Source organism: Chamaea fasciata, unplaced genomic scaffold (genome assembly GCF_029207755.1).
Source record: "Chamaea fasciata isolate MVZ Bird 193981 ecotype frontalis unplaced genomic scaffold, bChaFas1.0.hap1 SCAF_4, whole genome shotgun sequence".
Lineage (NCBI taxonomy): Eukaryota > Metazoa > Chordata > Aves > Passeriformes > Sylviidae > Chamaea > Chamaea fasciata.
Genome location: NW_027094089.1, coordinates 39239001 through 39263684, shown reverse-complemented (window position 1 = coordinate 39263684; position 24684 = coordinate 39239001). Strand labels below are relative to the sequence as shown.

The following is a 24684-nucleotide window of genomic DNA, read 5'->3' as shown; positions in this document are numbered from 1 at the left end:
CAAGCTCCTGACAGTGGGACTTCATTTTGGATGGTCTGGGGAGCGGCATCTCTGTTTGAAAGTGAGCGTCATGCATTGCTTTTGTCTTTCAGGGAGTATCGTGAGTCTGGGCGAGCCAAAGAACAAATACACGCTGCTTAAAGAACTTGGACAAGGGTAAGTGTGACACTTGCTTTTGTACAAAACCGTGGGCCTTTCACTGGTGCAATTATCAAGCAGGAAGTCAGGCAAGCTCCAAACATGGTCAGACTCTGGCTTTACCTCCTGCCACCTCTCAGGACTGCTCAGTCAAGAGCAGTCAAGAAGGCATCATCAAAGACGAAGTGATGCTGGCAAGGTCTCGCTTGTGGCAAGGAGCAGGACCTGGCAGATTTCCTGCCCCCGAAGCTTTATGGCCTAGAAGAGCAGCTTGCCGCACAAGAGCTGCCAGAAAACAGCTCTCAAAGACAGTGTTTTCAAAGTTAGTCTTCTCCAACATTTGCGCCTATACATGCACACAGGCACACAGAGAGAGCCCCACTGAGGTTTGGTGAGGAGCTAACTGGGCATGTTCCTTGGAGATCTGCAGCAGCCCTTGGTCTTCATGTTGCACCTGGGTGTTCTCTTGGACACCTGCATGGCAGAGGGCTGGCAGGCTGATGTGCTATTGCCTGCAGAGGTGCTGCAGCTAGGCATTTTCTAAAGACTGCAGGCAGTCTGGGGACACCTCGTGCATAGGTTTGCTTTTACTGCCAGGGACTAAGGGGCTTTTTCTGCTGCCGTTTTCTTTCTAGGGGGTTTGGAGCTGTTTATAAAGCCGTTGACACCAGCACAGGACAACAGGTAAAATGCCAACACCACCGGCAGATTTTGCCACTCTGGGGTGCTTTCCATGCTGCTTTGAGCCATGGCTGGAGCTTTGGGAGGCCTCTCCGTCTCTACAGCAGGGGCTGTTCCTCTGAAGCACAGACTTGGCTCAGTGTGTAGAGTGCATTTGGGATGGGCTTTGGTGCTTCTCCTAAGTTCTGCTGCCTAGTAGCAAGGCTCAGCTGCGTCATTGCACAAGCGCTCGCTCTGTCTTCCTTGTGATCTCGTGCAAGGAGCAACTTGTCAAGTTAACGGTCTTCAATGTCCTTTTAGGTGGCCATCAAGAAAATGATGCTTCAAGAGGACATGTCCGAGGAGCTGGCTGTCAGTGAAATCCTGGTCATGAGGGACAACAGGAATCCCAATATTGTTACCTACTTAGACAGGTTGGGGTATTCTCATGTCAGTATTCCTTTAGATAGTGCAAGCCAGAAATGAGAAACCCCTTTGGCCAGTGGCAGAAAATGGAGCTGTTTCTGTTTTCTCTACTTGTGCCCGGTACCCAGGAGTAGGTTGCGCCTGGCGTGCAATAACCTTTCCTGGCATATGTAGCTTGGAGAAGAGTTGCAAGAATCTGGGTCACGCCTTTGGGTGACTGAGCTGTGCCCATTCCTCTCTCTCCATGCCATGGTCTTCTTCTTTCAGCTACCTGGTCAATGAGGAAGTCTGGCTAGCAATGGAGTTCATGGACGGTGGCACGTTGTTTGATGTACTCAGGGCAGTGTACCTGGAGGAAGGACAGATAGGCGCTATCTGTCGGGAGGTGAGGGATCCCGCTTGTGCTTCCCCTGGCCTGCACAGGATGGTCTTTGTCAACTGGTGGGTAGGAAGAGCAGAGATTCCTTGCTCCCGGGTTTGGTTTGGTGCTGCTGTCACGACACAAGACGAAGAAAGAGCATCTGAAGTGAACTGTCTGCCGTTGACCCTGCACTTCTTAGGTCTGCTCTTGCACTCTTACATACCCTCTGTCCTCTGACACTCATGCCCATTCACTCACGTGGTTTCACTTGTTTCCGGCAAGCTCATCCTCTTGACAGCACCATGATGCTGCGCTCACAACTCCCTGAGAAAGCTGTCAATCTCATCAAGCCCTTTCCTTTCTTATGGGATGAAATCAAGTCCTGGATTTTTACCCTTCCCTCCCTCCTTTCTCTCTCAGTGCCTGCAAGGACTGCATTTCCTTCATTCCCGCCAAGTCATCCACAGAGACGTCAAAAGCAGCAACGTTCTCATGGGCATGGACGGATCTGTCAAACTGGGTGGGTATCCCTGGTCAGGCACATTGTTCCCAGCATGTGCTGTGGGAATATTTTGGGTGACTGCCAAATGCCCAGAAGTGCTGCTTGGACAATATGTGAATCGTGAGGGCATTTTGGAAGCAGCCAGTGCCTCCTTTCCCTGGCTACCGCTGTGTGGAAGCAGAGCACTGCTGCTTTTCCAGGCAGATTCACAATGGCCTTGTCAGGCTTGGAGTGGGTGATGCTTTTGCCTGGTTTGCCAGTGGTAGCTGGCTTTGACAGGGTTTGTTTTTCTCCTCAGCTGACTTTGGTCTCTGTGCTCAGGTCACCCCTGAGCACAGCAAGTGCAGCTCCAGAGTTGGCACTCCCAGCTGGATGGCACCGGAAGTGGTGAGAGGAGAAGCTTACGGCCCCAAAGTGGACATCTGGTCCCTGGGGATCATGGGGCTGGAAATGGTGGAAGGGGAAGCTCCTTACCAGAGGGAACCCCCTCTCAGGGTAAGGCACATCTTAAAAAGAGGGGGTGTGTGTGGAGAGAGCTGTTGTGGCTAGAAAAGCAGCAGGTAGAGTGTCCTCTTCTGGTTTTTGTAGGTTTTTGAACTGATAGAAAGAAATGGGCCCCCAAAACTGCAAAACCCCAGGCACCACTCAGCTCTCCTGCGCGACTTCCTCCACTGCTGCCTGCAGGCAGATGAGGACTGGCGCTGGTGTGCCCAGGAGCTCCTGCAGGTAAGAGAAAGCAAAGCAGCAAAAAAGCCCTGTGAGCTGAGGGCACCTGTCTGAAGGGATGGAGAGGACTGTAGGCCACGTGGGCCTGGGTGAGACAGGTCTGGGACAGGAAGGTGGAGGGGTGGATGGTCCTCTGGGTACTCTTTGTGTGTCTTTCTCGTAGCTGAGGAATCCTGCTTGAGCCCGTGAGGATGTGATCTTGGAAAGTAATGGTTCCTTTCTTTTTTGTTTTTCCTCTGGGCAGCATCCATTTGTGACCTCAGGCGAGCCTGCCTCCAGCCTGGCTGCTCTGATCATCTCAGCCAAGCAGGTGCAGGAAGAATGGAGGGGAGACACTTGCGCCTGAGGAAGACTTTGTGCTTCACCAGCTCAGAAGAGTGAAAGGGGGATGTGTGGTGTTTAGGCAGAGATTCAGCCATCCCCTGGATTTGATGAGGAACTGTGCCATAGATAGGAAATCTAATGTTTTGTGATTTTCTTAGCTTAGACGTTTTTAGTTAGGACTGTAGACTGTAGGAAGATTCATTGTTAGATCCCTGTTTAGCTAAGAGTATTGTTGATGTAGGGAAGCTGTCTTGGTTTGTGAAGACAGGTATCTGCCAGGGAATAAAAAAAAAAAAAAACAACTGAAGTTTCCTTTGGAATGGAGAGTGTAAACCCCCCCACGCCCCTTTTTTTTCTTTTTCAATTATCAATTTACAATCAGAGGCTCTTAGGCAAAGATTTGGGAAATAGGAATAGCAGTTCTTTACTCGTATGTATTACAAAGCAAACAAACACACAAAAAAACCCCACCAAACAACTACAGCGTTAATAACAAACGAAAACAGTACCAAGAACCTTGAGGGCTTTGTTTCACAAAACCCAGGGCAGTTTGGTTTCGGTGTCCCTGCAGGAAGGATCCTGCAGCACCTGCAGCACTCAGAGCACCAAGCTGAAACAGTGGAAAAGTCCCGGGCTGGTAGCTGGGATGGCAGGGTGTCCCAGCAGGCAGGGGCAGGATGTCCCGGCAGGCAGGGGGTGCAGGGTCACACTGTAGCAAGAGGAGCAGCGCCGAAGAAGCCGAAGCCGAGGCAGGGCCGGCCCAGCTCCCGCGGGTGAAAGAGAAAACTCAGGATTCAGGTCGAACCGGTGATAGTAGATTTCCCAGGACTGGATCCCTTTGGCCACAGTGAAACTCTTCCAGCCAGCAACAGCCGTTCTCTCTCTCCCCGAACGCCGAAAAAAGAAGAGAAGAGCCCGCAGCTGCCTCCAGCTCTGTCCTTTACCTGCGTTATCTCCTCCTTCCAACTTTGTCCACCTCTTTGTTTTGGTTAAGTACTCTCAAGTATCCAACACTTGGTCTCCTTGGTAACTTATGGGGAAAAAATTCTTTAGAGAAAGAAGGAACAAACCTAACCCCCAACAGAAGCTCAGAAGTATCCTTTTGAGGAGAAGTGAATGAACTGTAATGCAAAGATTTAGGCTATCAAAGAAGAAGTTGTGACTCAGCAGAACTGGACCAGGCATACGCTCTGAGTTGTCAACCTAAGCAGGCCACCCAGAGGACAGAATGATGAAGATGTAGAAATAGCTAGAGAATATTTTGTTTTAGCTGGGCTGGCAATAAAACTCTAAAATATCCACAGTGTTGGAAGACATACTTCCTTGCTGTGCTGTAGGTAAGCTGGACAGTCCCTGTCAGAGGCCCAAAAAACATGCTGAGGTGAGCAGCTTTGCCCACCCGAACTGGGGAATGCCCATGGGCAGCTGAGAGAGATTCCCGGGCAATGTGCACCCAGCAATGAGCTCACATTCAGGACAACACCAGCAGGCAGATGTGCAGTCCTTCCTGTGCCTCTTGTCCCAAAGATGTCAGGGTGGTCATCAGGAATCACCATTTTGTTCCTGCCCTCCTCTCACTATGTCACCTGTGGGATGTAATGGCATTCTCATAGTGACATCCGGCTCTTCCTCCCTGCTCCCCATTTCTCCTTTTTTCACCACAGACCTACCCCAGAAACCCTCTGAGCCAGCCTCATCCCCCACGAGTGTGTGCAGACACGAGGGCCTCCTGCATAGTCCCAGTCTCACTCTGCTACATCCTTGGCCTCTTCCCACACCTGGGCCAGGCCGCTGTTGGCCTGGTGTTGGACATGCACACAACATGTCACACCTGTCAGCGACCAGTCTGATGGAGGAGCCCCTGCTACGCCCAGCTCACTGCCCTGGCACTTTCCCCACCACGCTGTGGCTCGGTTTGGACTCCATCTGCTGGGACACCCACAGCAAGGGGCTGCTCACGGACTGGGGATGCTCCTTGAGTGGTGCCCACAGGCCCGATTTCCATGCCTCCCCACTCCTCCTACCCCTAAGGTTGCCTCAGCCTTCTTCTAAGCAAAATTTTTCTTAGTCTAATGGCTTCTTCTGCTTTACTTTATGTAAGCAGGAGTACACACTATTGATCTTCTTTATTCTAGAATTATTAGAAAAAAGTTGATATACTCCTACGTTTTGCCATTTAAAAGTTGAACTAAGTGAGAAAAGTAGAGAAACTTTCTGTTCAGCTTTTAATTTAATTTGCAAGTCTCCTTCCTCTTCACTCAGTTTCAGTGTATCTGTTGCTTGTCCACGGCTATTGTAATAGATACATAGTTTTAAATTCGTGGATTAAAATTGTGTGTATTAAAACTTTGCAGTAGAATGTAAAAACCCCTGAATTCCTGGAAACAGTTCCAGGGCATCTCTTTGCATACCACAGTCTTTTCACAGTCCAAAGGTGTTACCTCGACATCTGCCAGAGAGATAACTGGGAAACGGCCCATTAAGCATGGGCTGACCACATCTTCACAGTTCACCAGGAGATCCGATACCAATCTGGGCGGAGGGCGGCAGAAACCTTCTGACAGAAGATTCAGAGACTTTTCATTCAGACGTCTTTTCAATTTCTCAGGAAACTGTCAGTGACATTGAGTGGCCCACCCAATGCTCCCACTGATGGCTGCCCCACCCCAGTCCACCTGCCCTTTCGAGATGTTGTCCCCTGTGCCCTGGCATCCCCCAGTTCCAGCTGCACCTCACGGCGGGACAGGAGGAACCAGGCCCTGCTTGTGCCCCTGTCCTGGCCATCACTTTGCATGGAAGAGTAAAGGAGGGCTGAAATGGCATATCTTCCTAACGCTCCCCTCTTAAACCTTTGGGGCACCCAAATGCTCTACTCAAGGGGGTCTGACGCCCTACACTTGGCTTTCCATCCTAAAGTGTCATTCGTCCTCCACTAAGCCCTACAGTTGGCTGGTTGATGTGAGCTGCCTAGGAAATGGGGAAAAAGAGATGCTTTCAAATTGAGGGAACTCGCCTGGGTAACTACTCCAGGTTTTCAGCAAGAGAATTTCAAGGTAGAACTGAGCCTTTCAGCAATTGCATCCATTTTCAAATGCCACCCTCAGCGTCCCATGTGTGAAGAGCCCAATGTAAAGCTCCTGAAAGACACTACACTGTGCTGTCCAGCAGCAAAGGCTGTGTCTGTGCTGTGTGACCAGGAAAGCGAGCTAAGCCTAGGATCGTTATTCCACAGGTGAACAGAGTTGATTTCCAGAGGAGTTGCATGCACTTTTTCCCCTCTCCCGGCCAGTCCATTTTTCCTCTTTTAAGCTGGCTCCTGGGTTTAACTTGGGATATTACAAAGGAAGGGAGCAACTGCATCGCATTTTAGCAGTTGGCATGTGACTATCCAAAAGTCTGCAAGGAATCTTACAGGGAGCACAGAGCCTGGGAAAACATCTGTGAGACTGCGGGTTTTTGTCTGTTCAAAAGGGGCCTCCCTTGGGCCCCGAGATTTGCAGGGCATTGCAGAGCAGTGGCGGCTGCCAGAGCTCCAACACAACAAAACTGTGGCAGCCCAAGAATCACTGGACAGCTCTTCTGGATGTTCTCTGACGTGAATTTGTCAGGGAAACAGCAAGTGGGAAGAAGAGAGGAGCTCTGTGTCAGGAGATAAGCCAACATCTCCCTGCCACAAAGCTCCAAAGTGAGTCAGAGCAAGGGTCAGCACGCACTTATGTGCTCAAGAAGCAACTGCACACTGCAATACTCCTGGAAATTTATTCCATTTGTTTCTTTTGTCCCCTAAGTATCATGGTAGAAGTTAGGCTCTTCAGAACCAACTAAGATGCCAGCTGGAAGAAGCGCACTTGCTTTCAGTCATGGCCTTGGGGACCAGAAGTCATGTTTGCTTTGCTTTCTTTCCATCCTTGTTCCTTCCCAGGGTTCTCACGGGGGTGAGGGACCTGCAGGATCACTGTTTTCTGAGCTAGCCTGGGAAGCTTTGAGCACTGGATTATGGACTGTAAGCATTTTTTTTCTGCTGTTTCATGACTGAGGAGAACTTCCCAGGCTTTTCTTCTGCATCAGCCGCACAGAAGATTCGGTTGCTGGCCACAAGTACGGCAACAAAGCCAGAGCGGCTGCTATTGTGATGTCAAGGGAGCAGTGCCACGTCACTGTGCTGCCAGCACAACGTTGTCCCAGTGTGCGCAAGGCCTCACTATTGGAGAGCAGCTCTTCTGCTCGCTTGGTGCAGGAGGATCCTTGTGATCAAGGAACTCTCAGCAGACGGCCTGCACCGCGACAGGAGTCTGAGTTTTTCCCTTTGGGTGTCATTCAGTGTGCAAACCTGCACAGCACTGCTAAATGATTGGGCAAGTCTGTGCCGTGGTTTGCACTGTTTTTTCTGTGGTATATTCTGGCTTCTACCTGACCCACCTGACACGTAAGGAAAGGTTTATCCTGGGGGTATCATCACCTGGCTCTTGCTTCACTCTGCTCCTTATGCCCATGTAGTGACCCAGTTTATTTGGGAAGAAAATTGCCATTAAGGTGCCAGCACCTTGCTAAAGCTCCTGCCAAAAGCATCAGCTGCAAAAGGGGGTGTCTGTACTAGGGGGAGGGTGGAGAGTGCACGGCAGTGGAGTCTGTCATTTCCTCAGCTTGCTGCTTCAACCTGCAAGTTACAGACTCTAAGGAAAGATCCTCAGAAGTACCTCTAAAAACCCTGTGGTTCTCTCCAGGAGTGAGGGAAAGCATCTTTTTGCTCCAGATTCTGCCATTAGAAGCCTTGGCTGTCTGACTTGACCATTTATGGTTTGCCAAGATAGCAATTCCCTTGGTGTTGAAGCACAAACTCCAGACTAGTTAGGCTTTGCTGCTGATCGCAGGAGCTGTTCCCAGGCTGCTTCTGCAGAGAACCACCACAGCTAGGTGGCCCTGAGGTGAAGCTTTCCTGGGGTAGCGTCTTCAGCAAATTGGTGGGAATTAGTGCATGCAATTAATTCCAAAATTTATAAAATGCAGGAAAGAGAGGAGGTAAAAGCTGCTCGTGCTTTTGGGCTGAGCAGAAGTCATGACCGTCAAAGAACAACTGGCATTTCCATGGCTCTGTTTCCATTTCTCTCCTGGCCAAAGAGGCCCAAACGCAGGCAGAACCTAGCATGCTGTCCTGGTTGTTCTCTTGCTTGCTATGGGAAAGGACTATTGCTCCTGGAGGGATGTTGGGAAAGGGAAATGCTCTCTGTTAAGACTGACTTGTCCTGTGGGACTACACATTACAGGCACTTTTCTAAGTGCATCTGGTTCCTTTTCTCTTTCTCGCTGCAGGTCACCTCACACGCAGATGGAGACAAGCCTGTCCTTTGGTGAGTGGCAAAGGAACCTCTGACTTGGCTGGTGTGTAAGAAGTGTGGAGCAAGGTGTGAGCTTGGCCTGTTGCAATAGGATGTTGAGTGCCAGCCTGGGAGGCTGAAAGAAAGCCCAAATGGCTCTTGGCATCAGCAGTAGCAAAGGGAGAACCTCTCAAGAGGTGGGAGCCAAGTGTGGCAGCCCAAAAGGTGTCTTGCTGATTCTAGCCCAGGTGGAAGATGGAATGCACAGCAAGATAGAGTGCCACCTAATTCACCCATCTTTATAAGGTTTTTATGACTCAGAATCCCACTGGTATCAAAGTCTATGATATCCCCTTAGTCCTGGTGCTTAGCTAGCTCAATAGGAACCAGGTCCTAAAGAATTGGCTGTTCCCAGTCTCTCTCACTGCTATCTGTCTGCAGGGCTCAACAGCAGGGTCAGCACCTCCTCTGATTCCCTCTCTTGTTGAGGAAGAGGCTGAAGAGGAGCATAACAACGTCAAAACTCCAGCTGCCGTCCCTTCACAGCCTGAACGTGCAGAGCCAGTAAGTGACACCTGTGGCTGGCACTGCCTTTGGTGCAGGGCCAAGCTTCAAGTTTCAGATGATCCAGGCCTTGGTGCTCATGGCTGAAGATGCTGGGGGCTGTGGGTCTGCCATGACCTAGTGCTGCTTCAGCCAAGCCACGGAGCCCTGGCTAATGGCTTCTGAACTTTGACTTTTAAGCATCACTTTGCTGGGATGCTGAGAGGGCCCGAGAATGTCTCTTGGGATCAGACAAGAGGCAGCATGAAATTATTCCCTGTGTAGAAGTGAGTCTCTGGTGCCCAGTGTCAGTGCAGGCTGTCTGTGGTCAGTGGACAGAGCAGTCCAAAGACATAGTTCACAGCTTTGCAGGATACTTGGGAGACAGCTGGCCCCTGGAGGGGACCTACCCCTCTCCATGGGCTAATTAGCTTCAGGTTCAACAGAGACTGCACTTCACTTTCATGTGATCAGAACAGAGTTTGGTGAGGAGAATCCTACACAGTTCCCCATTGTAAATGGCAGGTGGGTCTTGGAAGGGTAGGAACGCAGCTCCGAAGAGCTGCTCCCTAAAGCCTGAAATACCGAGGGGAAATCAGTAAAACAGATCAGAAAAGGGACATGCTCTGGCCTTCGGGTCAGACACTTCCGGGCCGACTCAAGGATGATTTCATTGCTCAGGAGAACTCAGGAGGAGGAAAGAAACAAGGCTCTGGGACCCTGCTCCAATCTCTTTCTTGATCATTGCAACCGTGTCAAAACCTTGCTGCAGTCTTCTTGCAGCAAAGCCGATAAAATGTAGCCTGGAACTGGCCATGAGCTGCTGTATCGCAGTAGCCCTTGGGATTTTCTCATTGCCTTCGAGTAAGGGACATCCAAAACGTGTGAGCTGAGGAGGCCTGAGGGTGGCAGACAGCATCTTCCTAAGGCCTTGCTTTTGCGATGTGCTCTCCGGAGCATCTGTGCCAGCCAGCCTTCTGACAGGCAATCCTTTCTTGTCCAGCTCGACTCGCACTCTGCAATTCAACATGCCGCCAGAGCAGCATCACCTGAAGCAGCCGGCACTCCCCCAGCTGCCGGCACTTCATCCAGCAGCCCACCCCAGCAGCCCGAGACGAGGGAGGAGCAGAGCCTGAAGAGACTGAGTATGTCTGGTGTATTTCTGGTCTGCTAGAGCAGTGTGTTGTCTGCTTGTCTCAGAAGTTCCTCCTGGGTTTAGTGTCTCAGAGGCACTTAGGCCTCTCTACAGAAGCTATTGTTCTTTCAGGCAGCAAGAGAGCACTCAGGGTGTTCCTGCTGCCTCTGAGGGCAGCTGGGCCTGGCTTGGCTCTGCCTGGGCTACCTTCTGTGCCAAAGACAAAAGCAAAGATATTTTTGGCTAAGCAGAAGGCTGGTACTCAGCGAATGACCATGCCCCCTGGGAGTTCTCAAGCTCCTGACAGTGGGACTTCATTTTGGATGGTCTGGGGAGCGGCATCTCTGTTTGAAAGTGAGCGTCATGCATTGCTTTTGTCTTTCAGGGAGTATCGTGAGTCTGGGCGAGCCAAAGAACAAATACACGCTGCTTAAAGAACTTGGACAAGGGTAAGTGTGACACTTGCTTTTGTACAAAACCGTGGGCCTTTCACTGGTGCAATTATCAAGCAGGAAGTCAGGCAAGCTCCAAACATGGTCAGACTCTGGCTTTACCTCCTGCCACCTCTCAGGACTGCTCAGTCAAGAGCAGTCAAGAAGGCATCATCAAAGACGAAGTGATGCTGGCAAGGTCTCGCTTGTGGCAAGGAGCAGGACCTGGCAGATTTCCTGCCCCCGAAGCTTTATGGCCTAGAAGAGCAGCTTGCCACACAAGAGCTGCCAGAAAACAGCTCTCAAAGACAGTGTTTTCAAAGTTAGTCTTCTCCAACATTTGCACCTATACATGCACACAGGCACACAGAGAGAGCCCCACTGAGGTTTGGTGAGGAGCTAACTGGGCATGTTCCTTGGAGATCTGCAGCAGCCCTTGGTCTTCATGTTGCACCTTGGTGCTCTCTTGGACACCTGCATGGCAGAGGGCTGGCAGGCTGATGTGCTATTGCCTGCAGAGGTGCTGCAGCTAGGCATTTTCTAAAGACTGCAGGCAGTCTGGGGACACCTCGTGCATAGGTTTGCTTTTACTGCCAGGGACTAAGGGGCTTTTTCTGCTGCCGTTTTCTTTCTAGGGGGTTTGGAGCTGTTTATAAAGCCGTTGACACCAGCACAGGACAACAGGTAAAATGCCAACACCACCGGCAGATTTTGCCACTCTGGGGTGCTTTCCATGCTGCTTTGAGCCATGGCTGGAGCTTTGGGAGGCCTCTCCGTCTCTACAGCAGGGGCTGTTCCTCTGAAGCACAGACTTGGCTCAGTGTGTAGAGTTCATTTGGGATGGGCTTTGGTGCTTCTCCTAAGTTCTGCTGCCTAGTAGCAAGGCTCAGCTGCGTCATTGCACAAGCGCTCGCTCTGTCTTCCTTGTGATCTCGTGCAAGGAGCAACTTGTCAAGTTAACGGTCTTCAATGTCCTTTTAGGTGGCCATCAAGAAAATGATGCTTCAAGAGGACATGTCCGAGGAGCTGGCTGTCAGTGAAATCCTGGTCATGAGGGACAACAGGAATCCCAATATTGTTACCTACTTAGACAGGTTGGGGTATTCTCATGTCAGTATTCCTTTAGATAGTGCAAGCCAGAAATGAGAAACCCCTTTGGCCAGTGGCAGAAAATGGAGCTGTTTCTGTTTTCTCTACTTGTGCCCAGTACCCAGGAGTAGGTTGCGCCTGGCGTGCAATAACCTTTCCTGGCATATGTAGCTTGGAGAAGAGTTGCAAGAATCTGGGTCACGCCTTTGGGTGACTGAGCTGTGCCCATTCCTCTCTCTCCATGCCATGGTCTTCTTCTTTCAGCTACCTGGTCAATGAGGAAGTCTGGCTAGCAATGGAGTTCATGGACGGTGGCACGTTGTTTGATGTACTCAGGGCAGTGTACCTGGAGGAAGGACAGATAGGCGCTATCTGTCGGGAGGTGAGGGATCCCGCTTGTGCTTCCCCTGGCCTGCACAGGATGGTCTTTGTCAACTGGTGGGTAGGAAGAGCAGAGATTCCTTGCTCCCGGGTTTGGTTTGGTGCTGCTGTCACGACACAAGACGAAGAAAGAGCATCTGAAGTGAACTGTCTGCCGTTGACCCTGCACTTCTTAGGTCTGCTCTTGCACTCTTACATACCCTCTGTCCTCTGACACTCATGCCCATTCACTCACGTGGTTTCACTTGTTTCCGGCAAGCTCATCCTCTTGACAGCACCATGATGCTGCGCTCACAACTCCCTGAGAAAGCTGTCAATCTCATCAAGCCCTTTCCTTTCTTATGGGATGAAATCAAGTCCTGGATTTTTACCCTTCCCTCCCTCCTTTCTCTCTCAGTGCCTGCAAGGACTGCATTTCCTTCATTCCCGCCAAGTCATCCACAGAGACGTCAAAAGCAGCAACGTTCTCATGGGCATGGACGGATCTGTCAAACTGGGTGGGTATCCCTGGTCAGGCACATTGTTCCCAGCATGTGCTGTGGGAATATTTTGGGTGACTGCCAAATGCCCAGAAGTGCTGCTTGGACAATATGTGAATCGTGAGGGCATTTTGGAAGCAGCCAGTGCCTCCTTTCCCTGGCTACCGCTGTGTGGAAGCAGAGCACTGCTGCTTTTCCAGGCAGATTCACAATGGCCTTGTCAGGCTTGGAGTGGGTGATGCTTTTGCCTGGTTTGCCAGTGGTAGCTGGCTTTGACAGGGTTTGTTTTTCTCCTCAGCTGACTTTGGTCTCTGTGCTCAGGTCACCCCTGAGCACAGCAAGTGCAGCTCCAGAGTTGGCACTCCCAGCTGGATGGCACCGGAAGTGGTGAGAGGAGAAGCTTACGGCCCCAAAGTGGACATCTGGTCCCTGGGGATCATGGGGCTGGAAATGGTGGAAGGGGAAGCTCCTTACCAGAGGGAACCCCCTCTCAGGGTAAGGCACATCTTAAAAAGAGGGGGTGTGTGTGGAGAGAGCTGTTGTGGCTAGAAAAGCAGCAGGTAGAGTGTCCTCTTCTGGTTTTTGTAGGTTTTTGAACTGATAGAAAGAAATGGGCCCCCAAAACTGCAAAACCCCAGGCACCACTCAGCTCTCCTGCGCGACTTCCTCCACTGCTGCCTGCAGGCAGATGAGGACTGGCGCTGGTGTGCCCAGGAGCTCCTGCAGGTAAGAGAAAGCAAAGCAGCAAAAAAGCCCTGTGAGCTGAGGGCACCTGTCTGAAGGGATGGAGAGGACTGTAGGCCACGTGGGCCTGGGTGAGACAGGTCTGGGACAGGAAGGTGGAGGGGTGGATGGTCCTCTGGGTACTCTTTGTGTGTCTTTCTCGTAGCTGAGGAATCCTGCTTGAGCCCGTGAGGATGTGATCTTGGAAAGTAATGGTTCCTTTCTTTTTTGTTTTTCCTCTGGGCAGCATCCATTTGTGACCTCAGGCGAGCCTGCCTCCAGCCTGGCTGCTCTGATCATCTCAGCCAAGCAGGTGCAGGAAGAATGGAGGGGAGACACTTGCGCCTGAGGAAGACTTTGTGCTTCACCAGCTCAGAAGAGTGAAAGGGGGATGTGTGGTGTTTAGGCAGAGATTCAGCCATCCCCTGGATTTGATGAGGAACTGTGCCATAGATAGGAAATCTAATGTTTTGTGATTTTCTTAGCTTAGACGTTTTTAGTTAGGACTGTAGACTGTAGGAAGATTCATTGTTAGATCCCTGTTTAGCTAAGAGTATTGTTGATGTAGGGAAGCTGTCTTGGTTTGTGAAGACAGGTATCTGCCAGGGAATAAAAAAAAAAAAAAAAACAACTGAAGTTTCCTTTGGAATGGAGAGTGTAAACCCCCCCACGCCCCTTTTTTTTCTTTTTCAATTATCAATTTACAATCAGAGGCTCTTAGGCAAAGATTTGGGAAATAGGAATAGCAGTTCTTTACTCGTATGTATTACAAAGCAAACAAACACACAAAAAAACCCCACCAAACAACTACAGCGTTAATAACAAACGAAAACAGTACCAAGAACCTTGAGGGCTTTGTTTCACAAAACCCAGGGCAGTTTGGTTTCGGTGTCCCTGCAGGAAGGATCCTGCAGCACCTGCAGCACTCAGAGCACCAAGCTGAAACAGTGGAAAAGTCCCGGGCTGGTAGCTGGGATGGCAGGGTGTCCCGGCAGGCAGGGGCAGGATGTCCCGGCAGGCAGGGGGTGCAGGGTCACACTGTAGCAAGAGGAGCAGCGCCGAAGAAGCCGAAGCCGAGGCAGGGCCGGCCCAGCTCCCGCGGGTGAAAGAGAAAACTCAGGATTCAGGTCGAACCGGTGATAGTAGATTTCCCAGGACTGGATCCCTTTGGCCACAGTGAAACTCTTCCAGCCAGCAACAGCCGTTCTCTCTCTCCCCGAACGCCGAAAAAAGAAGAGAAGAGCCCGCAGCTGCCTCCAGCTCTGTCCTTTACCTGCGTTATCTCCTCCTTCCAACTTTGTCCACCTCTTTGTTTTGGTTAAGTACTCTCAAGTATCCAACACTTGGTCTCCTTGGTAACTTATGGGGAAAAAATTCTTTAGAGAAAGAAGGAACAAACCTAACCCCCAACAGAAGCTCAGAAGTATCCTTTTGAGGAGAAGTGAATGAACTGTAATGCAAAGATTTAGGCTATCAAAGAAGAAGTTGTGACTCAGCAGAACTGGACCAGGCATACGCTCTGAGTTGTCAACCTAAGCAGGCCACCCAGAGGACAGAATGATGAAGATGTAGAAATAGCTAGAGAATATTTTGTTTTAGCTGGGCTGGCAATAAAACTCTAAAATATCCACAGTGTTGGAAGACATACTTCCTTGCTGTGCTGTAGGTAAGCTGGACAGTCCCTGTCAGAGGCCCAAAAAACATGCTGAGGTGAGCAGCTTTGCCCACCCGAACTGGGGAATGCCCATGGGCAGCTGAGAGAGATTCCCGGGCAATGTGCACCCAGCAATGAGCTCACATTCAGGACAACACCAGCAGGCAGATGTGCAGTCCTTCCTGTGCCTCTTGTCCCAAAGATGTCAGGGTGGTCATCAGGAATCACCATTTTGTTCCTGCCCTCCTCTCACTATGTCACCTGTGGGATGTAATGGCATTCTCATAGTGACATCCGGCTCTTCCTCCCTGCTCCCCATTTCTCCTTTTTTCACCACAGACCTACCCCAGAAACCCTCTGAGCCAGCCTCATCCCCCACGAGTGTGTGCAGACACGAGGGCCTCCTGCATAGTCCCAGTCTCACTCTGCTACATCCTTGGCCTCTTCCCACACCTGGGCCAGGCCGCTGTTGGCCTGGTGTTGGACATGCACACAACATGTCACACCTGTCAGCGACCAGTCTGATGGAGGAGCCCCTGCTACGCCCAGCTCACTGCCCTGGCACTTTCCCCACCACGCTGTGGCTCGGTTTGGACTCCATCTGCTGGGACACCCACAGCAAGGGGCTGCTCACGGACTGGGGATGCTCCTTGAGTGGTGCCCACAGGCCCGATTTCCATGCCTCCCCACTCCTCCTACCCCTAAGGTTGCCTCAGCCTTCTTCTAAGCAAAATTTTTCTTAGTCTAATGGCTTCTTCTGCTTTACTTTATGTAAGCAGGAGTACACACTATTGATCTTCTTTATTCTAGAATTATTAGAAAAAAGTTGATATACTCCTACGTTTTGCCATTTAAAAGTTGAACTAAGTGAGAAAAGTAGAGAAACTTTCTGTTCAGCTTTTAATTTAATTTGCAAGTCTCCTTCCTCTTCACTCAGTTTCAGTGTATCTGTTGCTTGTCCACGGCTATTGTAATAGATACATAGTTTTAAATTCGTGGATTAAAATTGTGTGTATTAAAACTTTGCAGTAGAATGTAAAAACCCCTGAATTCCTGGAAACAGTTCCAGGGCATCTCTTTGCATACCACAGTCTTTTCACAGTCCAAAGGTGTTACCTCGACATCTGCCAGAGAGATAACTGGGAAACGGCCCATTAAGCATGGGCTGACCACATCTTCACAGTTCACCAGGAGATCCGATACCAATCTGGGCGGAGGGCGGCAGAAACCTTCTGACAGAAGATTCAGAGACTTTTCATTCAGACGTCTTTTCAATTTCTCAGGAAACTGTCAGTGACATTGAGTGGCCCACCCAATGCTCCCACTGATGGCTGCCCCACCCCAGTCCACCTGCCCTTTCGAGATGTTGTCCCCTGTGCCCTGGCATCCCCCAGTTCCAGCTGCACCTCACGGCGGGACAGGAGGAACCAGGCCCTGCTTGTGCCCCTGTCCTGGCCATCACTTTGCATGGAAGAGTAAAGGAGGGCTGAAATGGCATATCTTCCTAACGCTCCCCTCTTAAACCTTTGGGGCACCCAAATGCTCTACTCAAGGGGGTCTGACGCCCTACACTTGGCTTTCCATCCTAAAGTGTCATTCGTCCTCCACTAAGCCCTACAGTTGGCTGGTTGATGTGAGCTGCCTAGGAAATGGGGAAAAAGAGATGCTTTCAAATTGAGGGAACTCGCCTGGGTAACTACTCCAGGTTTTCAGCAAGAGAATTTCAAGGTAGAACTGAGCCTTTCAGCAATTGCATCCATTTTCAAATGCCACCCTCAGCGTCCCATGTGTGAAGAGCCCAATGTAAAGCTCCTGAAACACACTACACTGTGCTGTCCAGCAGCAAAGGCTGTGTCTGTGCTGTGTGACCAGGAAAGCGAGCTAAGCCTAGGATCGTTATTCCACAGGTGAACAGAGTTGATTTCCAGAGGAGTTGCATGCACTTTTTCCCCTCTCCCGGCCAGTCCATTTTTCCTCTTTTAAGCTGGCTCCTGGGTTTAACTTGGGATATTACAAAGGAAGGGAGCAACTGCATCGCATTTTAGCAGTTGGCATGTGACTATCCAAAAGTCTGCAAGGAATCTTACAGGGAGCACAGAGCCTGGGAAAACATCTGTGAGACTGCGGGTTTTTGTCTGTTCAAAAGGGGCCTCCCTTGGGCCCCGAGATTTGCAGGGCATTGCAGAGCAGTGGCGGCTGCCAGAGCTCCAACACAACAAAACTGTGGCAGCCCAAGAATCACTGGACAGCTCTTCTGGATGTTCTCTGACGTGAATTTGTCAGGGAAACAGCAAGTGGGAAGAAGAGAGGAGCTCTGTGTCAGGAGATAAGCCAACATCTCCCTGCCACAAAGCTCCAAAGTGAGTCAGAGCAAGGGTCAGCACGCACCTATGTGCTCAAGAAGCAACTGCACACTGCAATACTCCTGGAAATTTATTCCATTTGTTTCTTTTGTCCCCTAAGTATCATGGTAGAAGTTAGGCTCTTCAGAACCAACTAAGATGCCAGCTGGAAGAAGCGCACTTGCTTTCAGTCATGGCCTTGGGGACCAGAAGTCATGTTTGCTTTGCTTTCTTTCCATCCTTGTTCCTTCCCAGGGTTCTCACGGGGGTGAGGGACCTGCAGGATCACTGTTTTCTGAGCTAGCCTGGGAAGCTTTGAGCACTGGATTATGGACTGTAAGCATTTTTTTTCTGCTGTTTCATGACTGAGGAGAACTTCCCAGGCTTTTCTTCTGCATCAGCCGCACAGAAGATTCGGTTGCTGGCCACAAGTACGGCAACAAAGCCAGAGCGGCTGCTATTGTGATGTCAAGGGAGCAGTGCCACGTCACTGTGCTGCCAGCACAACGTTGTCCCAGTGTGCGCAAGGCCTCACTATTGGAGAGCAGCTCTTCTGCTCGCTTGGTGCAGGAGGATCCTTGTGATCAAGGAACTCTCAGCAGACGGCCTGCACCGCGACAGGAGTCTGAGTTTTTCCCTTTGGGTGTCATTCAGTGTGCAAACCTGCACAGCACTGCTAAATGATTGGGCAAGTCTGTGCCGTGGTTTGCACTGTTTTTTCTGTGGTATATTCTGGCTTCTACCTGACCCACCTGACACGTAAGGAAAGGTTTATCCTGGGGGTATCATCACCTGGCTCTTGCTTCACTCTGCTCCTTATGCCCATGTAGTGACCCAGTTTATTTGGGAAGAAAATTGCCATTAAGGTGCCAGCACCTTGCTAAAGCTCCTGCCAAAAGCATCAGCTGCAAAAGGGGGTGTCTGTACTAGGGGGAGGGTGGAGAGTGCACGGCAGTGGAGTCTGTCATTTCCTCAGCTTGCTGCTTCAACCTGCAAGTTACAGACTCTAAGGAAAGATCCTCAGAAGTACCTCTAAAAACCCTGTGGTTCTCTCCAGGAGTGAGGGAAAGCATCTTTTTGCTCCAGATTCTGCCATTAGAAGCCTTGGCTGTCTGACTTGACCATTTATGGTTTGCCAAGATAGCAATTCCCTTGGTGTTGAAGCACAAACTCCAGACTAGTTAGGCTTTGCTGCTGATCGCAGGAGCTGTTCCCAGGCTGCTTCTGCAGAGAACCACCACAGCTAGGTGGCCCTGAGGTGAAGCTTTCCTGGGGTAGCGTCTTCAGCAAATTGGTGGGAATTAGTGCATGCAATTAATTCCAAAATTTATAAAATGCAGGAAAGAGAGGAGGTAAAAGCTGCTCGTGCTTTTGGGCTGAGCAGAAGTCATGACCGTCAAAGAACAACTGGCATTTCCATGGCTCTGTTTCCATTTCTCTCCTGGCCAAAGAGGCCCAAACGCAGGCAGAACCTAGCATGCTGTCCTGGTTGTTCTCTTGCTTGCTATGGGAAAGGACTATTGCTCCTGGAGGGATGTTGGGAAAGGGAAATGCTCTCTGTTAAGACTGACTTGTCCTGTGGGACTACACATTACAGGCACTTTTCTAAGTGCATCTGGTTCCTTTTCTCTTTCTCGCTGCAGGTCACCTCACACGCAGATGGAGACAAGCCTGTCCTTTGGTGAGTGGCAAAGGAACCTCTGACTTGGCTGGTGTGTAAGAAGTGTGGAGCAAGGTGTGAGCTTGGCCTGTTGCAATAGGATGTTGAGTGCCAGCCTGGGAGGCTGAAAGAAAGCCCAAATGGCTCTTGGCATCAGCAGTAGCAAAGGGAGAACCTCTCAAGAGGTGGGAGCCAAGTGTGGCAGCCCAAAAGGTGTCTTGCTGATTCTAGCCCAGGTGGAAGATGGAATGCACAGCAAGATAGAGTGCCACCTAATTCACCCATCTTTATAAGGTTTTTATGACTCAGAATCCCACTGGTATCAAAGTCTATGATATCCCCTTAGTCCTGGTGCTTAGCTAGCTCAATAGGAACCAGGTCCTAAAGAATTGGCTGTTCCCAGTCTCTCTCACTGCTATCTGTCTGCAGGGCTCAACAGCAGGGTCAGCACCTCCTCTGATTCCCTCTCTTGTTGAGGAAGAGGCTGAAGAGGAGCATAACAACGTCAAAACTCCAGCTGCCGTCCCTTCACAGCCTGAACGTGCAGAGCCAGTAAGTGACAGCTGTGGCTGGCACTGCCTTTGGTGCAGGGCCAAGCTTCAAGTTTCAGATGATCCAGGCCTTGGTGCTCATGGCTGAAGATGCTGGGGGCTGTGGGTCTGCCATGACCTAGTGCTGCTTCAGCCAAGCCACGGAGCCCTGGCTAATGGCTTCTGAACTTTGACTTTTAAGCATCACTTTGCTGGGATGCTGAGAGGGCCCGAGAATGTCTCTTGGGATCAGACAAGAGGCAGCATGAAATTATTCCCTGTGTAGAAGTGAGTCTCTGGTGCCCAGTGTCAGTGCAGGCTGTCTGTGGTCAGTGGACAGAGCAGTCCAAAGACATAGTTCACAGCTTTGCAGGATACTTGGGAGACAGCTGGCCCCTGGAGGGGACCTACCCCTCTCCATGGGCTAATTAGCTTCAGGTTCAACAGAGACTGCACTTCACTTTCATGTGATCAGAACAGAGTTTGGTGAGGAGAATCCTACACAGTTCCCCATTGTAAATGGCAGGTGGGTCTTGGAAGGGTAGGAACGCAGCTCCGAAGAGCTGCTCCCTAAAGCCTGAAATACCGAGGGGAAATCAGTAAAACAGATCAGAAAAGGGACATGCTCTGGCCTTCGGGTCAGACACTTCCGGGCCGACTCAAGGATGATTTCATTGCTCAGGAGAACTCAGGAGGAGGAAAGAAACAAGGCTCTGGGACCCTGCTCCAATCTCTTTCTTGATCATTGCAACCGTGTCAAAACCTTGCTGCAGTCTTCTTGCAGCAAAGCCGATAAAATGTAGCCTGGAACTGGCCATGAGCTGCTGTATCGCAGTAGCCCTTGGGATTTTCTCATTGCCTTCGAGTAAGGGACATCCAAAACGTGTGAGCTGAGGAGGCCTGAGGGTGGCAGACAGCATCTTCCTAAGGCCTTGCTTTTGCGATGTGCTCTCCGGAGCATCTGTGCCAGCCAGCCTTCTGACAGGCAATCCTTTCTTGTCCAGCTCGACTCGCACTCTGCAATTCAACATGCCGCCAGAGCAGCATCACCTGAAGCAGCCGGCACTCCCCCAGCTGCCGGCACTTCATCCAGCAGCCCACCCCAGCAGCCCGAGACGAGGGAGGAGCAGAGCCTGAAGAGACTGAGTATGTCTGGTGTATTTCTGGTCTGCTAGAGCAGTGTGTTGTCTGCTTGTCTCAGAAGTTCCTCCTGGGTTTAGTGTCTCAGAGGCACTTAGGCCTCTCTACAGAAGCTATTGTTCTTTCAGGCAGCAAGAGAGCACTCAGGGTGTTCCTGCTGCCTCTGAGGGCAGCTGGGCCTGGCTTGGCTCTGCCTGGGCTACCTTCTGTGCCAAAGACAAAAGCAAAGATATTTTTGGCTAAGCAGAAGGCTGGTACTCAGCGAATGACCATGCCCCCTGGGAGTTCTCAAGCTCCTGACAGTGGGACTTCATTTTGGATGGTCTGGGGAGCGGCATCTCTGTTTGAAAGTGAGCGTCATGCATTGCTTTTGTCTTTCAGGGAGTATCGTGAGTCTGGGCGAGCCAAAGAACAAATACACGCTGCTTAAAGAACTTGGACAAGGGTAAGTGTGACACTTGCTTTTGTACAAAACCGTGGGCCTTTCACTGGTGCAATTATCAAGCAGGAAGTCAGGCAAGCTCCAAACATGGTCAGACTCTGGCTTTACCTCCTGCCACCTCTCAGGACTGCTCAGTCAAGAGCAGTCAAGAAGGCATCATCAAAGACGAAGTGATGCTGGCAAGGTCTCGCTTGTGGCAAGGAGCAGGACCTGGCAGATTTCCTGCCCCCGAAGCTTTATGGCCTAGAAGAGCAGCTTGCCACACAAGAGCTGCCAGAAAACAGCTCTCAAAGACAGTGTTTTCAAAGTTAGTCTTCTCCAACATTTGCACCTATACATGCACACAGGCACACAGAGAGAGCCCCACTGAGGTTTGGTGAGGAGCTAACTGGGCATGTTCCTTGGAGATCTGCAGCAGCCCTTGGTCTTCATGTTGCACCTTGGTGCTCTCTTGGACACCTGCATGGCAGAGGGCTGGCAGGCTGATGTGCTATTGCCTGCAGAGGTGCTGCAGCTAGGCATTTTCTAAAGACTGCAGGCAGTCTGGGGACACCTCGTGCATAGGTTTGCTTTTACTGCCAGGGACTAAGGGGCTTTTTCTGCTGCCGTTTTCTTTCTAGGGGGTTTGGAGCTGTTTATAAAGCCGTTGACACCAGCACAGGACAACAGGTAAAATGCCAACACCACCGGCAGATTTTGCCACTCTGGGGTGCTTTCCATGCTGCTTTGAGCCATGGCTGGAGCTTTGGGAGGCCTCTCCGTCTCTACAGCAGGGGCTGTTCCTCTGAAGCACAGACTTGGCTCAGTGTGTAGAGTTCATTTGGGATGGGCTTTGGTGCTTCTCCTAAGTTCTGCTGCCTAGTAGCAAGGCTCAGCTGCGTCATTGCACAAGCGCTCGCTCTGTCTTCCTTGTGATCTCGTGCAAGGAGCAACTTGTCAAGTTAACGGTCTTCAATGTCCTTTTAGGTGGCCATCAAGAAAATGATGCTTCAAGAGGACATGTCCGAGGAGCTGGCTGTCAGTGAAATCCTGGTCATGAGGGACAACAGGAATCCCAATATTGTTACCTACTTAGACAGGTTGGGGTATTCTCATGTCAGTATTCCTTTAGATAGTGCAAGCCAGAAATGAGAAACCCCTTTGGCCAGTGGCAGAAAATGGAGCTGTTTCTGTTTTCTCTACTTGTGCCCAGTACCCAGGAGTAGGTTGCGCCTGGCGTGCAATAACCTTTCCTGGCATATGTAGCTTGGAGAAGAGTTGCAAGAATCTGGGTCACGCCTTTGGGTGACTGAGCTGTGCCCATTCCTCTCTCTCCATGCCATGGTCTTCTTCTTTCAGCTACCTGGTCAATGAGGAAGTCTGGCTAGCAATGGAGTTCATGGACGGTGGCACGTTGTTTGATGTACTCAGGGCAGTGTACCTGGAGGAAGGACAGATAGGCGCTATCTGTCGGGAGGTGAGGGATCCCGCTTGTGCTTCCCCTGGCCTGCACAGGATGGTCTTTGTCAACTGGTGGGTAGGAAGAGCAGAGATTCCTTGCTCCCGGGTTTGGTTTGGTGCTGCTGTCACGACACAAGACGAAGAAAGAGCATCTGAAGTGAACTGTCTGCCGTTGACCCTGCACTTCTTAGGTCTGCTCTTGCACTCTTACATACCCTCTGTCCTCTGACACTCATGCCCATTCACTCACGTGGTTTCACTTGTTTCCGGCAAGCTCATCCTCTTGACAGCACCATGATGCTGCGCTCACAACTCCCTGAGAAAGCTGTCAATCTCATCAAGCCCTTTCCTTTCTTATGGGATGAAATCAAGTCCTGGATTTTTACCCTTCCCTCCCTCCTTTCTCTCTCAGTGCCTGCAAGGACTGCATTTCCTTCATTCCCGCCAAGTCATCCACAGAGACGTCAAAAGCAGCAACGTTCTCATGGGCATGGACGGATCTGTCAAACTGGGTGGGTATCCCTGGTCAGGCACATTGTTCCCAGCATGTGCTGTGGGAATATTTTGGGTGACTGCCAAATGCCCAGAAGTGCTGCTTGGACAATATGTGAATCGTGAGGGCATTTTGGAAGCAGCCAGTGCCTCCTTTCCCTGGCTACCGCTGTGTGGAAGCAGAGCACTGCTGCTTTTCCAGGCAGATTCACAATGGCCTTGTCAGGCTTGGAGTGGGTGATGCTTTTGCCTGGTTTGCCAGTGGTAGCTGGCTTTGACAGGGTTTGTTTTTCTCCTCAGCTGACTTTGGTCTCTGTGCTCAGGTCACCCCTGAGCACAGCAAGTGCAGCTCCAGAGTTGGCACTCCCAGCTGGATGGCACCGGAAGTGGTGAGAGGAGAAGCTTACGGCCCCAAAGTGGACATCTGGTCCCTGGGGATCATGGGGCTGGAAATGGTGGAAGGGGAAGCTCCTTACCAGAGGGAACCCCCTCTCAGGGTAAGGCACATCTTAAAAAGAGAGGGTGTGTGTGGAGAGAGCTGTTGTGGCTAGAAAAGCAGCAGGTAGAGTGTCCTCTTCTGGTTTTTGTAGGTTTTTGAACTGATAGAAAGAAATGGGCCCCCAAAACTGCAAAACCCCAGGCACCACTCAGCTCTCCTGCGCGACTTCCTCCACTGCTGCCTGCAGGCAGATGAGGACTGGCGCTGGTGTGCCCAGGAGCTCCTGCAGGTAAGAGAAAGCAAAGCAGCAAAAAAGCCCTGTGAGCTGAGGGCACCTGTCTGAAGGGATGGAGAGGACTGTAGGCCACGTGGGCCTGGGTGAGACAGGTCTGGGACAGGAAGGTGGAGGGGTGGATGGTCCTCTGGGTACTCTTTGTGTGTCTTTCTCGTAGCTGAGGAATCCTGCTTGAGCCCGTGAGGATGTGATCTTGGAAAGTAATGGTTCCTTTCTTTTTTGTTTTTCCTCTGGGCAGCATCCATTTGTGACCTCAGGCGAGCCTGCCTCCAGCCTGGCTGCTCTGATCATCTCAGCCAAGCAGGTGCAGGAAGAATGGAGGGGAGACACTTGCGCCTGAGGAAGACTTTGTGCTTCACCAGCTCAGAAGAGTGAAAGGGGGATGTGTGGTGTTTAGGCAGAGATTCAGCCATCCCCTGGATTTGATGAGGAACTGTGCCATAGATAGGAAATCTAATGTTTTGTGATTTTCTTAGCTTAGACGTTTTTAGTTAGGACTGTAGACTGTAGGAAGATTCATTGTTAGATCCCTGTTTAGCTAAGAGTATTGTTGATGTAGGGAAGCTGTCTTGGTTTGTGAAGACAGGTATCTGCCAGGGAATAAAAAAAAAAAAAAAAACAACTGAAGTTTCCTTTGGAATGGAGAGTGTAAACCCCCCCACGCCCCTTTTTTTTCTTTTTCAATTATCAATTTACAATCAGAGGCTCTTAGGCAAAGATTTGGGAAATAGGAATAGCAGTTCTTTACTCGTATGTATTACAAAGCAAACAAACACACAAAAAAACCCCACCAAACAACTACAGCGTTAATAACAAATGAAAACAGTACCAAGAACCTTGAGGGCTTTGTTTCACAAAACCCAGGGCAGTTTGGTTTCGGTGTCCCTGCAGGAAGGATCCTGCAGCACCTGCAGCACTCAGAGCACCAAGCTGAAACAGTGGAAAAGTCCCGGGCTGGTAGCTGGGATGGCAGGGTGTCCCGGCAGGCAGGGGCAGGATGTCCCGGCAGGCAGGGGG

General features: G+C 50.7%; 3 protein-coding genes across 3 annotated transcripts in view; all 3 read left to right on the top strand.

Moving 5' to 3' along the window:
- Positions 1-3397, top strand: part of LOC136289036 (serine/threonine-protein kinase PAK 3-like) — a 5162-nt gene extending 1765 nt beyond the window's left edge. Inside the window, exons 2-9 of the mRNA XM_066182503.1 lie at positions 93-156; positions 774-822; positions 1120-1232; positions 1492-1609; positions 2006-2105; positions 2386-2582; positions 2676-2813; positions 3058-3397. Coding sequence (XP_066038600.1) covers positions 93-156; positions 774-822; positions 1120-1232; positions 1492-1609; positions 2006-2105; positions 2386-2582; positions 2676-2813; positions 3058-3159 — 881 coding nt within the window. The 3' untranslated portion in view covers positions 3160-3397. The remainder of the gene's footprint in view (positions 1-92; positions 157-773; positions 823-1119; positions 1233-1491; positions 1610-2005; positions 2106-2385; positions 2583-2675; positions 2814-3057) is intronic.
- Positions 3398-7165: 3768 nt separating this feature from the next.
- LOC136289035 (serine/threonine-protein kinase PAK 3-like) lies at positions 7166-13847 on the top strand. Its single transcript, XM_066182502.1, has 12 exons — positions 7166-7235; positions 8448-8485; positions 8894-9016; positions 9999-10140; positions 10516-10579; positions 11197-11245; positions 11543-11655; positions 11915-12032; positions 12429-12528; positions 12809-13005; positions 13099-13236; positions 13481-13847. Exons 1-12 carry the CDS (start codon positions 7166-7168, stop codon positions 13580-13582), a joined length of 1254 nt encoding a protein of 417 aa, XP_066038599.1. The 3' UTR covers positions 13583-13847.
- A 3743-nt stretch (positions 13848-17590) lies between these two features.
- LOC136289034 (serine/threonine-protein kinase PAK 3-like) lies at positions 17591-24272 on the top strand. Its single transcript, XM_066182501.1, has 12 exons — positions 17591-17660; positions 18873-18910; positions 19319-19441; positions 20424-20565; positions 20941-21004; positions 21622-21670; positions 21968-22080; positions 22340-22457; positions 22854-22953; positions 23234-23430; positions 23524-23661; positions 23906-24272. The coding sequence occupies exons 1-12, from the start codon at positions 17591-17593 to the stop codon at positions 24005-24007; spliced, it is 1254 nt and encodes a 417-aa protein (XP_066038598.1). The 3' UTR covers positions 24008-24272.
- The last annotated feature ends 412 nt before the right edge of the window (positions 24273-24684 follow it).